Genomic DNA, 14096 nt, shown 5'->3' with positions numbered 1-14096 from the left:
GAAAGAAACAGTGTTAGTCACGTGATCGCTGCATAAATCACTAATGGATATGACGCAGCCTTGTAATTATCCCAAACCCACTGTGCAACATTCTCCTCATGCCTGTAAACTATGTGATCCATAGCCAGCTTCAATCTACACACACAGTCCCACAGAGGCTGCGAGATATTTCTAACAATCCGGCCTAATTTAAGGGAATAATGTAAAGTGGCAAATCACAGCGGCTCACTCACTGTCCATGGGGCTGGAGCTGGGTCTCTGGACGAACTGAAGCCATTCAGAATTAACAGCGCTGGAGGTCACAGCCCAGGGCAAGTGGACCCAGTCCAAAGCAACCTCCTCAGTGAAAGGGGGTTCCCAAACGGATCCGAAGCTAATTGAGATTCAGACAGTGTGTGGGCAAATTCGTTAAAGGTTAGGACTGTGCATAAATCGCCACTTCTGTCTGTGGGGAAACTTTCTCATACATGGACTGACACTTCATTCAAACCCACCCGCATACTGCCCGCTTCATCACAGAATGCCACTCACTCAGCTCACACCACCTCAATGCTGGAAGGGTGTCTGGGGAGTTCCAGAGGAAAGGGTGTCCGAGGGGAACATTGTAAGGGGAGCAGTGATGGGGGGAGGTAATGGGGATCAAAGATGCCTTGGGAGAGGACGCCTCAGGGGAGGGGTGACTGCACCGTGGGGTATTGGGAAACAGTGGTGTCTGGGGAGTGGGGTGTCTGTGGGGAGCAGCAGTTTCTATGGAAACGATTGTTAGCCAAGCTCTAAATCACTAAATGTATTGTTTGTTCTCACAGCTCAATGTGTTCATTGTCTGTCCATTTGATTGTCCATTGAATCCATTCTATGTATTACTGACCCTTGCACTTTGATGACAAATGACTCCAAAGGCTGATGGGTAAGGGGCCTGCAGTCCTCAGCCCCGCCTCGAGATGATGATCAAGGAGCCTGAGGCCTGCCCGTCTATCATTTTCCTTCCTCCCTCAGGGAAGATGCGGATTGTTTCTCAGAGCTGCTGCCATGTTCTCCCAGTCCTTCCAGCGGGAAGAGGATGCACAGCTGGGAAGAGTAGGGAAGGAGCTGGACAGAGTGATAAAAGAGGCAGCTCAGCGCACAGCCACATATTGGTGTTTTTTTAATTTGGGATGGGGTTGTACTTTTTAAATTCAGCAACTTTGTTCCCCCTGAGCAGTCGGCAACAGCGATGTCTTCCCGGCATCTCTGTTCTGTTGGGGTCTGCTCCCCCTGTATCAGAATTTCACCAGATATTTTCCCCATTAAACTGAGGCCTTTACTTGTCTAACCACAGAAGGAGAGGAGCAAACTCTGGCTTATGTTGAGGTTCAGCAGAGCTACAAGCAACAGAGCATCATCGAGAGGATGGGGGCTGAGATAGGTCCGAATGAGCAAACTAGTCCAGTTCTGCAGGAACCACTGGTACCCATGAGCACTGTCTGGACTGAGGAGGTTGTGGCTATGACCCCTTCAGTCACTGAGGAGGCACTGCTTATTTTGGACAGTCCTCAGGCATTAGAAGTGAATGTGCCTGGGCTGGAAGCAGCAAGCTTTGGATTCGAAGAGAGACAAGTTACTGAGGATATGGAACATCTTGATTTGGGTCAGACAGTCCTCCTGACCTCAGAGCAGTCTATGGACCAGGAGCCGACTGAGAGTGTGGAACAGGAAATTGAAGGACTTCCTGCTGAGGCTGTTGGATCATTTGGCCTGGTTACTGGAAGCGACGCAGAGGAATCACCAGAAGTGCCCTTGACAGAACAAAGTGTTCTAGAGGCTGAGTATGAGCTGGAAGCTCCCGCAGCCCCCAAACCAACCGAAGGCAGTGTGTGTATGGAGGGTGCGGGCGACGCTGAATTCAGAGAGTCACATGAGGAAGTCCAGGTCGCAGGTGACAAGGGTGAAGCAGCGGATCAAGTGGAAGAGGTTGAGGCCCATCCACCAGAACCAGTCATTCAGGATAGAGAAGCGAGCTCTGACCAACCACAAACACTGGCATTCCAGAGAAGCCACCCTGAGGATCTGCCTGTGTCAGCAGTGAAAGGTTTGTCCCTTCCTTTCTGCCCTCTCAGCACCTTCTCTCCATCCTGCTCTATCGACATGTCCCTCTGCCTCTTGCTCTCTCTTCCAGCTCTCTGGAATGCCCCAAACCGGATCTGCTGCCTCACACTCTCACTCCTGGCTTCGAACTCCAGCTGCTTTCTTCCGACGGATCTCCTGCTGCATGGTGTCATGTTGCATGCGTGACTGTCCTGTCCTTCACCTGTTTTTTTCTTGCCTCCTTCTCACAATGACACCTAAAAACACACCTTGTACTTTGGGTTTTATTGCCCAGTAGCAGTTTCTATCCGTTATGCTTTAAGAACTCTTAGTTACTGCAGAAAACAACAGTGTGAGAGGAAAGGTTTGATAGCTGGGAGGAAGAGAAAGAGATACTGAGAGACTGGGTGTTAGTGTCAGTCCCAGGGATGTGATGGAGGTCGAGTTTCAAGATAACGGCAGCCATTTTGAGAGTGTCCCCTTAGTTACTCCAGATCTCATTGAACCCAAGGCCTGAGACATGGGATAGAACAGAGACTGCAGCAGGAAATCAGACCGTGACCTCTCCTCAAGGAGAGGTGACCCGGGATAGGAGAATCGGGTAAGGGTAGAGTCAGCTGAACAGGAGCAATACAGCAGGATTGGGGCCATAAATCGATGCCATAAAGGGGAGACTGGGACCAGCAATAGGAAGCAGAGACCTGTATCGAGACTCGAATTCTCTGCTAACTGATAACAGATTAAGTTGAAGTCCTAACTAACTAATAAACATTTCCAAAAGGAGGAGGAATAAATCAGCTTTTTAACAGATTGGCATTTGGTTTACACTCGAGAGATTCGAGCAGCAAAGTCAAAACAACAGCAGTCGCACACCGGAGCTCAGTATAAGCAGGGGTTAGTCAGTCAGTAAGCTAATACAGGGATGGGGAGTCACTCAGCATCAGGCAGACACACACCTATCAGAGAGCTAACTCACTCTGCTCTGCTCATCCAATCTTGACTGATTGATTGATTGTCCTTGCTCTGTGTATATTGTACAATGGTGCTGAATGTCAGTGTGAGCACAGAGTGCGATTCTCACACCAGTGTCAGAAAGACCGGCTCAAATCCATTCTCCCAGTCAGGCCTGTTTCCATGGTTTTTCCTGACCAGTTATTCTCCCTCCGGCCCACATCCCTCAAACCTATAAATCCCTCTCGACTCACCATGCTCAGGCCTCATTATACAATATCACCTCTGTTGTCATGACAATTACACTTGGTGCAAATGCTCTGGTGCAGATTGCAGAATGTTCAATCATCACTCACTATTTCCCTACAAATTCTTAATCTTCTAAACCATCACTAACAATACACAAATATACACAGGAACTACAATGTACACAGGGTGACAATGTACACTGGGGCTACAATATGCACAGGGGTGACAATATACACGGTGACAATGTACACTGGAACAATGAGATACACAGGACAGCAAAGTACACAGGGGCTATAATATACACAGGGTGACAATATACACAGGGTGACTATATACACAGGGGTGACAATGTGCACAGGGGCAACAATATACGCAGGATGACAATATACACGGGCTACAATATACACAGGGGTGATATTGTACACAGGGTGACAATGTACACGGGGCGACAGTATACACAGGGGTGACAATGTACACAGGGTGACAATGTACACAGGGGCGACAGTATACACAGGGGTGACAATGTACACAGGGTGACAATGTACACGGGGCGACAATACGGGGACCTAGGAACTGGAGGTAGCTATTTTGTTCTTTGAGCTTATTCTGCCTCTCAGTTAAGTCATGGCGAATCTGTGAGATATCTGTGTGAACTTTCCATTGCCTCATGCCCTTTCTCTTTCAATAACAAAAATCTATTGATCTCAAATTGAAAATTATTCATTGGTTTCGCATCAATTACCATTTGTAGCAGAGTTCCAAACTTCTACCACCCTTGGTGTGGAGAAATGTTCCCGGGGCGTGAATGTGGCAGCCCCAGCACTGGTATATACACTGGCGAGTGGAATGTAAAACAAAGCAGGGGCCAGCCCATCACCTTCCTTCCCATCCCTGTCCTTCCTCCCTATGACGGGAGGGGGTTGGGTAAGGCCAGCCTGCCTGCCCTTCGGCTTGTTGCGACTCTGGAGTGGGGGGGTGGGGGGATATGTCCCCTGTAAAACTCACTCCCTAATGTCGCTGCAGAAAAGCCTGGCTCTAATTTTTAGATCCACCAACCCCTTCCCCCCTCCCATCCTGCCCCCACCAGCCCCTCCACTTCCCAGGCAGCAGGAATCATCTCCATATAAACCCAGTCTCTCCCCCGTAATATTTTAAAATCTTTGACCCAATCACCTGTTCGGTGGCGCAGTGGTTAGCACTGCTGCCTCACAGCTCCAGGAACCGGTTTCGAGTCCCGGCTTAGGTTACTGCCTGTATGGAGTCTGCACATTCTCTCTATGTCTGCGTGGATTTCCTCCGGGTGCTCTGGTTTCCTCCCACAGTCCAAAGACCTGCTGCTCAGGTGCATTGGCCGTGCAGTTCATAGAAACATAGAAAATAGGAGCAGAAGGAGGCCATTCGGCCCTTCTTGCCTGCTGCACCATTCATTATGATCATGGCTGATCATCCAACTCAACCGCCTGATCCCACCTTCCCCCCCATATCCTTGGGTCTCCTTTGCCTCAAGTGTCATATCGAACTGCTTCAACTACTTTCTGTGGTAACAAATTCCACAGACTGACCACTCTCTGGGTGAGGAATTTTCTCCTCATCGCTGTCCTAAACCATCTATCCTGTATCCTCAGACTGTAACCCCTGGTTCTGAACAACATGTTGGTTAGGGTGCATTGGCCGTGCTAAATTCTCCCTCACTGTACCCGAACAGGCGCCGGAGTGTGGCGACCAGGGGATTTTCACAGTAACTTCATTGCAGTGTTAATGTAAGCCTACTTTGTGACAATAATAAACAAACTTTATAAACTTTAAAACTGTTAACCTTCAAAACTCCAGTGGATAAAACCCCATTTTACCTAATCACTCTTTCTAATTTAACCCTTGAAGTGCCGGTACCAGAATGATGAATGAACACTGCACTTCTCCCCAGTGGACCGAAGATGTGGTGCTCACAGTAGCTGCCACTGGCCAGCTGGGGCTAACCAGGGTTCATAGAAATCATATAAATCATAGAAACCCTACAGTACAGAAAGAGGCCATTCGGCCCATCGAGTCTGCACCGACCACAATCCCACCCAGGCCCTACCCCCATATCCCTACATATTTTACCCACTAATCCCTCTAACCTATGCATCTCAGGACACTAAGGGGCAATTTTAGCATGGCCAATCAACCTAACCCGCACATCTTTGGACCATCTTTGGTGGTTCAGCGTGGCTGAAACACCACTTCTACATTTTTATATTTCTCTCTTCGGGATAGGAAGGCCAGCAATCCAATCGCCTTTTGGATTATTTGCTGGAGCCGTTCATGGAATTTGAATGATTTTTGATCATCAGCTTTGGGCCTCGATTGTTTCCAGCCTTGCACCATTTCCAAAGTCCCAGGTTCCATCCTGTTCAGCTCCAAAATGGACAGCCTCACACTTGCCTTCGCTAATAGCCACTTGATAAAGTTTTGTCCACTCCCTATTAATTGATCAGTATCTCGGTACCATGTGACTGCTTCCTACGACACAGCTTACATTGCTACCTTTCTTTGTCTTTTTTATTATTATTTATTAGTGTCACAAGTAGGCTTACATTAACACTGCAATGAAGTTACTGTGAAAATCCCCTAGTCGCCACACTCCGGCGCCTGTTCGGGTACACTGAGGGAGAATTTAGCACGGCCAATGCACCCTAACCAGCAGGTCTTTCCAACTGTGGGAGGAAACCGGAGCACCCAGAGGAAACCCACACAGAGACGGGGAGAACGTGCAAACTCTACACAGACAGTGACCCAAGCCGGGACTCAAACCCGGGTCCCTGGTGCTGTGAGGCAGCAGTGCTAACCACCGTGCCGCCCGTCTCATTGCAAATTTATAAATGTGGTTTCTTCCTATCATCCGAGTTATTAACAATACACTGGTGAGGTGAAGCCTCGGCAGAGATCCTTGCAGAGAGTCTTTCCATTCTCCCTACTCTCTGCCCCCAGCCACACAATTTCCTCACTCGGTCAATCATCTGTTTTCAATTCCACCAGCTTGCTGCAAGGTTCCTGTAAATAACATCCATCGACATTCCCATCCATTACCTTAACCCTCAAAACCTCTTCAGAAACAATTCAATCACATTGGTCAGGCGGGATTAACCCATCTTGCCTCTCACTGATCAACTCTGTACCCCCCTGTCCTGAATTATAGACTCTCATCATTTCCTGACAACAGGTGTAGGTTCACTCCAGGTTTCCCTCTCTCCTCCTGCTTCAATGAGTGGCATGTGCAATTTTCCAATCTAAAGGAACATTTCAAGAATTGTGTGAACCTTGGAAGATATACAGGCGTTACAGTGTACACAGGGATGGAATATACAGACACTACAATGTGCACAGGGGCTACAATATTCCCAGAAGCTAATGGGTCTCTGCTAATCGCAGTTAAAATGATAATCTAAGTGTACAAAATTTCCTTCCAAAACAGTGTTTGACCTCCATTTGACCCATCGGAGAGATTAGAAACTAACTTTGTGAGTTACTCGAAGCTATATCTAAACAGGGAAGGCTAATCAAGTTAGTCTCAGCAAGCTGTGATTCCCTAGGGAATGTGTTGCCTCAGTTTGTGGTGTGAATCCTAATGTCCTCAGAGTGAATAGTTATTGAAGCATCTATTTTACTAAATGCCTTTGCTAACAGATTTCCTAATCAGATGGGTCAGGTGGGTATTCATGTTCGGATTTCTCAGTCGCAGCCAGAACTCAGTGTCCTTATGCGAATGTTTTTGCAGTCAGTGGGGCCAGACTCAGTGCTGTGGGGTCTACGGGCAGGAAATGTTCCTCTCTGAGGGTTCCTACTGCTTTCTGCCTCTTCCTCACGGCACCCACCCTACGCCGGATCGTCATCATTTGAAAAGAGAACCCATTTTTGTTCTGTTCCCCATTTTTAGCTCAACGACCTGTTGCAGCTGAAGAAGGAATCAAACCTCAGGCAGCCTGTCCCGAGAACAAGAGCAAGGTGAGAGTACCAGAATATAACAAGCTGCTCAGCATTGAAGCCACTCCATTCATCTATCAGCACCTACACATTTTGTTTCTTGTTTTTTTTTAATGTTATTTTAAGCATAATTTTATTTGGTTTATGGAATTCATATTTTGTGTTGTCATTTTGAATTTTATTTTCATGTAAAGAGCTCCACACCTACAAAAATCTCTAAAACAAGGCCTCAGGCCTCTACTATTCCTAAGAGGCCTACATCTGCCCGTAGCAACAAATCTTCCAGCCTTGTCTCCACCCCCAAAAGACCTCAGTCCACGACAGGCCAAGATGGTCCAGGAGCTAAGGAGCATAGAGCAAAGGTAAGGCTCACATCCTTAGAGTTTCTGATAATCAAATACAAATGTTAAAGCCCAGTTTCATTGTTTTATGTTCAATTCATTTGAGTCCTTCCTTGGAACAAGTGAAAATGTTTCAAGCCTTCCATTTTATCAAGCCAGATATTTGCTCAGTAAAACCCATTAACGATACACTATTCAGTGACGCCTCTTTAATGTATTCTTGGTTTCCTATTCCCTCATCATGTTTTGAAACAAGAGACAAAGCATTGCATCTCCCCATTGTGTCCCACCATCCCGGCAACTGCATTCTGGTGACCGCATCCTGGCAACCACATCCCGGCAACACCATCGCAGCAACTCCATCCCCATCAACCCCATCCCCCTCAACCTCATCCCCAACAACCCCATCCCCAACAACTCCTGCCCTTCAACCCCATCCCCCGCAACACCATCCCCATCAACCCCATCCCCCTCAACCCCACCCCCCTCAACCCCACCCCCCTCAACCCCACCCCCCTCAAACCATCCCCCTCAACTCCATCCCTCTCAACCTCATCCCCCACAACCCCATCCCACTCAACCCCATCCCACTCAACCCCATCCCCATCAGCCCCATCCCCTTCAACCCCTTCCCCCTCAACCCCTTCCCCCCAACCCCTTCCCCCTCAACCCCTTCCCCCTCAACTCCATCCGCCTCAACCCCATCCCCCTCAACCCCTTCCCTTCAATCCCATTCCCCTCAACCCCATCCCCCTCAACCCCACACCCTCAACCCCATCCCCCTCAACCCCATCCCCCTCAACCCCATCCCCCTCAACCCCATCCCCCTCAACCCTATTCCCCCTCAACCCCATCCCCCTCAACCCCATTCCCCCCTCAACCCCATCCCCATCCTAATCAATCCTATCCTAATCAACCCCATTCCCCCCTCAACCCCATCAACCCCTTCCCTTCAACCCCATCCCCCTCAACCCCATCCCCCTCAACCCCATCCCCCTCAACCCCATCCCCCTCAACCCCATCCCCCTCAACCCCATCCCCCTCAACCCCATCCCCCTCAACCCCATCCCCCTCAACTCCATCCCCCTCAACTCCATTCCCTTCAACCCCATCTCCCTCAACTCCATCCCCCTCAACCCCATCCCCATCAACCCCATCCCCATCAACCCCACCCCCCTCAACCCCACCCCCCTCAACCCCACTCCCCTCAACCCCATCCCCCTCAACCCCATCCCCCTCAACCCCATTCTCCCCTCAACCCCATCGCCATCAACCCCATCCTAATCAACCACATCCCCATCAACCCTACCCCCATCAATCCCACCCTTCCGCCACACCTCCAGCCCATATTTCCCTTCCCATCAAACCCTATTGCCACTCACCCAATCAACAGCCCCCATTCTATACCCGCATCACATCTCCAACCTGACCATCAACGCCCAATCCAAACCAGCCATTGGGGAAGCTGCCATTCACCATCCACACGACAAGAACACGGAGTCAACAGTCAGAGATGAACTGTGTGCGGAGAGACTGAAATTGTCACACTCTCTCAGGTGACCGCAGACTAACAGTCCTGTCATTCCATACAGGTGCCCGATACGAGGAGGACTCCAGGATCACAAACAGCATCAGGCCTCAGAATGCCAGGAAATATTGGTGCAAAGACCCCTCCGAAGCCTGCACCCACTCAGAAGGGGACACCTCATTCTCCTGATGTCAAAAGAACAACAAGTAGGTGTAAGGAAGGTGGGTGAGGGGGGCATGGGTGGCCGGAGAACATGAAGCAAGGACAGGAGCAACTAGAAACATCGAAGGACTGGGTACAGAGGGTCACACACTCTCCATTCACACTCTGGGACAGATGTTAAAAAACTGTCCATTCACATTCTGGGGTTTCAACTTGCCTTTCGTACAGTTTTCCTTGTTGTATCACCCCCGAGATGCCATGAACCATGAGTCTTTGAAGCACAGATCGGGTTCGCTGAGTAGGCCGTGTCTCTCGCTGCCACCTGGTCAGGGGTTTGTGGGATACGGGTTGTGCGTACCCACAAACCAGCCCGTACCATTGAAAGGTGCTCCTGAAAATCAGAAAACCAAGGAATGTTGTCAGGAATCACAGTGTCAGGGCTCACCCACAATGTTTAAAGCTCCCAACTCATCCTGACTTGGTGAAAACCCGTCAGCTTTGATCATTGAAACCACTGATAAGCAAACGGAAACTGAAACTGAAACTGAAGCCGAGTATTTCAGATTAAAATCTGGTTCTGATTATCAATGATGCTCCGCACACAGTTCCCACCAAACGTGGATAGCCTGAAGTTTGCTGGCAGGTATCACATGCTGCCTCTCGAGGGACACCAGGATGGGTTTGTAGCTGTGGATAGCAGGAAGTTGGGCTGAATGGCTTCCCCTTGGCTGCCCGATGTCTAAAGCTGTAGCTGGTCACCTTGACCATGTCCAGGAGCTGCCCCAACGGGTGGTCTCCAGATTGCCCGCTGCCCGCCCGCCGCACAGGCAGCTGGCCATAGGGCAGGGGCATGGGGCACAGCCACAAGTGGAGGTTGTGCTCCCTCAGCCCGCAGTCTGGAGGACTCTGCATCAAAGTGAAAAATCCACTGGTCCAGACAGGTACAGGCAGCCTGGCGTCTACGATCCAATCTCACCTCCTACTGCTTGCGTCTGCCGCATGCCACACCCAATACACCGAATCCCCAATAGTCAGAGAGACTTTCCACCCGGGAGCGGGAGAGTGGGGCGGGGGGGGGGAACACCGGGAAGGAATGCCGCAGCCTGATTGGACAGTGATGGGGATGAGGAAGGGAAAGCAGCAGCAGCCTGTACAGGAAAGGCAGTGGCAGCATTGAGGGATTGTGGGAGAGCGCTCCGGGTGCGAGCTGGCTCAGGTAGCCGGGCTCCACACGCCTGAGACCCCTTGAGTGCAACTGGGCTGAGCTCCACTTTAACGTCTTGATGGCTTCAGCCACAAGCTGGTGCTGCCCAGGAACGCATGTCCTGTCACCTCTGCCATCCTGATCCTGCCCACTCCACCAACCAGTACACCTCCGATACTGCCCAGCTTAGCAGCGGGAGCCGAGAGCCCCCCCCGCCCCGTCACTCCTGGGCAGCTGCTGTAGGAGGGTAGGACCCTGGTTAGTGAGTGAGAGAGAGAGAGAGGGTGGTCCTCACACTGACTGAGATTACTGAAGGGGGACAGTGCTGAAGCTCACAGCAATGGCTGAGTGTGAGTGTTTGGGAGCTGGCAGTGTGCAGGACAGGCTGTGGTTTACTGTGTACAGAGCAGGCCCCGATCAATCGTTTAACCTCACATTACTCCCACTATCACAGCGCCAAAACAGATCAACAACTGAAACGGAGGAGAACAAAATACAAACACTAATTCATGCACAGATCGCCTCAACTCATTGAACACACATTATCGTTTAGAGACTCCATTGTTTACAAATTACGTCAATGCCATTATCTCTCCAGTTTCTCAAATTGCTCAGGCGGACATTTTGTGATGAGAATTTTGCCTCCTCCACCCTCTTTCCCTCACTCAGGCCCACACACTCTGTACCTCTGTCCGCCTCGCTCTGACCCCTCGCTCTGTCCCCCTTGTTCTCTACCTCACTCAATCCTCTGAACTCTTTCACTCTCTCTCTCCCTCTCTCTCTTTCTCCCATTCAGTCCCACTCACTCTCTACCTCCCTCAGTCCCTCACTCTCTCCCCCACTCTTCCTCTCTCCCCTCTCTAATTTTTCCCCTCTCTCTGTCTCTTCCCTTCTCTCTCCCTCACTCTCTACCCCCCTCAATCTACCCCCTCTCGCTCTCTGTCTCACTCTGTCCCCCCCCGATCTCTACCTCACTCGCTCCCTCATTCTCTGTCTCCCTCTCCCCCTCTTTATCCGTCTCTGCCCCTCTCTCTGTCTCTTCCCCTCCACATCTCTCCCCCTCTCTCTCCGTCTCTCCCCCCTTCTCTCTCCGTCTCTCCCCACCTCTCTCTCCCCCCCTCCCCCTCTCTACCCCGTCCCCCTCTCTACCCCCCCCTCCCCCTCTCTATCCCCCTCCCCCTCTCTCTCCCTCTCTCTCTCTCCCCCTCCCTCTCCCTCTCTCTCTCTCCCCCCTCCCTCTCCCTCTCTCTCCCCCCATCCCACTCCCTCTCTCTCCCCCCTCCCTCTCCCTCTCTCGCCCCCTCCCCCCTCCCTCTCCCTCCTCCCTCTCCCTCTCTCTACCCTCCCTCTCCCTCTCTCTCCCCCCTCCCTCTCCCTCCCCCCTCCCTCTTCCTCCCGCCCCTCCCCTCCCTCTCTCTCCCCCCTCCCTCTCCCTCTCTCCCTCCCCTCCCTCTCCCTCTCTCTCCCCCTCCCTCTCCCTCCCTCTCCCTCCCCTCTCCCTCTCCCTCTCCCTCTCTCTCCCCCCCCTCTCCCTCTCTCTCCCCCCCTCCCCCTCTCTACCCCTCCCCCTCTCTACCCCCCCCCTCCCCCTCTCTATCCCCCTCCCCCTCTCTCTCCCTCTCTCTCTCTCCCCCTCCCTCTCCCCTCTCTCTCCCCCCCTCCTCTCCCTCTCTCTCCCCCCATCCCACTCCCTCTCTCTCCCCCCTCCCTCTCCCTCTCTCGCCCCCTCCCTCCCTCCCTCTCCCTCCCCTCTCCCTCTTCCCCTCCCTCTCCCTCTCTCTCCCCCCTCCCTCTCCCTCCCCCCTCCCTCTTCCTCCGCCCCTCCCTCTCCCTCTCTCTCCCCCCCTCCCTCTCCCTCTCTCCCTCCCCTCCCTCTCCCTCTCTCTCCCTCTCCCTCTCTCTCCCCCCTCCCTCTCCCTCTCTCTCTCTCCCCCCCCTCTCCCTCTCTCTCCCCCCCTCCCTCTGCCCCCTCCCTCTCCCCCCTCCCTCTCTCCCCCCTCCCTCTCTCCCCCCTCCCTCTCCCTCTCTCTCCCCCCTCCCTCTCCCTCCCCCCTCCCTCTCCCTCTCTCTACCCCCCTCCCTCTCCCTCTCTCCCCCCCTCCCTCTCCCTCTCTCTCCCCCCTCCCTCTCCCTCCCCCCTCCCTCTTCCTCCGCCCCTCCCTCTCCCTCTCTCTCCCCCCCTCCCTCTCCCTCTCTCCCTCCCCTCCCTCTCCCTCTCTCTCCCTCTCCCTCTCTCCCCCCCTCCCTCTCCCTCTCCCTCTCTCTCCCCCCCCTCTCCCTCTCTCTCCCCCCTCCCTCTGCCCCCTCCCTCTCCCCCCTCCCTCTCTCCCCCCTCCCTCTCTCCCCCCTCCCTCTCCCTCTCACCCCCCCTCCCTCTCTCCCACCCCCCTCCCTCTCCCCTCTCCCACCCCCTCCCTCTCCCTCCCCCCCTCTCCCTCCCCCCTCCCTCAACCCTCCCCATCCCTCTCCCCTCCCCCCTCCCTCTCCCCTCCCCCCTCCCTCTCCCCCTCCCTCTCCCCTCCCCCCTCCCTCTCCCCCTCCCTCTCCCCTCCCTCTCCCCCTCCCTCTCCCCTCCCCCTCCCTCTCCCTCCCCCCTCCCTCTCCCTCTCTCCCCCCTCCCTCTCCCTCCCCCCTCCCTCTCCCTCCCCCCCTCCCTCTCTCTCTCTCCTCCCCTCCCTCTCTCTCCCCCCCTCTCTCCCTCTCTCTCCCCCCCTCCCTCTCCCTTGCTCTCCCCCCTCCCTCTCCCTCTCTCCCCCCCTCCCTCTCCCTCCTCCCCTCCCTCTCTTCCCCTCCCTCTCTCTCCCCCCTCCCTCTGCCCCCCTCCCTCTGCCCCCCTCCCTCTGCCCCCTCCCTCTCCCCCCCTCTCGCTCTCTCCCCCCCTCCCTCTCCCTCTCTCCCACCCCCCTCCCTCTCCCTCTCTCCCCCCCTTCCCTCTCCCCCACCCCTCCCTCTCTCCTCCCTTCCCTCTCTCCCCCCCTCCCTCTCTCCCCCCCTCCCTCTCTCTCCCCCCCTCTCTCTCCCCCCCTCCCTCTCCCTCTCTCTCCCCACCTCTCTCTCCCCCCCTCCCTCTCCCTCTCTCCCACCTCCCTCTCCCTCTCTCCCCACCTTCCTCTCCCTCTCTCCCCACCTCCCTCTCCCTCTCCCCCCTCCCTCTCCCTCCCCCTCCCCCCTCCCTCTCCCTACCCCTACCCCTCCCTCTCTTTCCCCCCCTCCCTCTCCCCTCCCTCCTCCCCGTCCCTCTCCCCTCCCCCCTCCCCCTCTCCCCTCCCCCCTCCCCCTCTCCCCTCCCCCTCCCTCTCCCTCTCTCTCTCCCCCCTCCCTCTCCTCTCTCTCTCTCTCCCTCCCTCTCTCTCCCTCTCTCTCTCCCCCCCCCCTCCTTCTCTCCCTCTCTCTCCGCCCCTCTCTCCCCCCCTCTCTCCTCCCCTCTCTCCTCCCTTCTCTCTCTCTCTCTCTCTCTCTCTTCCTCATCCCTTTTCCTAACATTTTGATTTTTTTTCTGAGCAGCAAAAATGGAGCAGAAGAAGTCAGGAAAAGGTGAGAGAGGTTCACGCGTCTCTGTTACTGCTTCCAGCTGGTGTTTCCCACCCCAATATTCCCCTCTCCTTTAGGGTTCACTCTCTGACCCCCTCAGTTG

General features: G+C 53.7%; 1 protein-coding gene across 3 annotated transcripts in view; it reads left to right on the top strand.

Annotated features, from left to right (window-relative positions):
• maptb (microtubule-associated protein tau b) overlaps window positions 1-14096 on the top strand; it is a 135881-nt gene that overhangs the window by 48650 nt on the left and 73135 nt on the right. For all 3 annotated transcript variants that reach the window (XM_078223710.1, XM_078223709.1, XM_078223711.1), the window contains exons 5-8: window positions 1319-2068; window positions 7181-7248; window positions 7422-7589; window positions 9161-9302. In XM_078223710.1, coding sequence (XP_078079836.1) covers window positions 1319-2068; window positions 7181-7248; window positions 7422-7589; window positions 9161-9302 — 1128 coding nt within the window. The remainder of the gene's footprint in view (window positions 1-1318; window positions 2069-7180; window positions 7249-7421; window positions 7590-9160; window positions 9303-14096) is intronic.

The sequence above is a fragment of the Mustelus asterias genome, chromosome 11 (assembly GCF_964213995.1).
Source record: "Mustelus asterias chromosome 11, sMusAst1.hap1.1, whole genome shotgun sequence".
In the NCBI taxonomy this organism is placed as follows: Eukaryota; Metazoa; Chordata; class Chondrichthyes; order Carcharhiniformes; family Triakidae; genus Mustelus; species Mustelus asterias.
The sequence above is the reverse complement of the archived record's forward strand: the minus strand, read 5'-3'. Positions and strand labels throughout refer to the sequence as shown.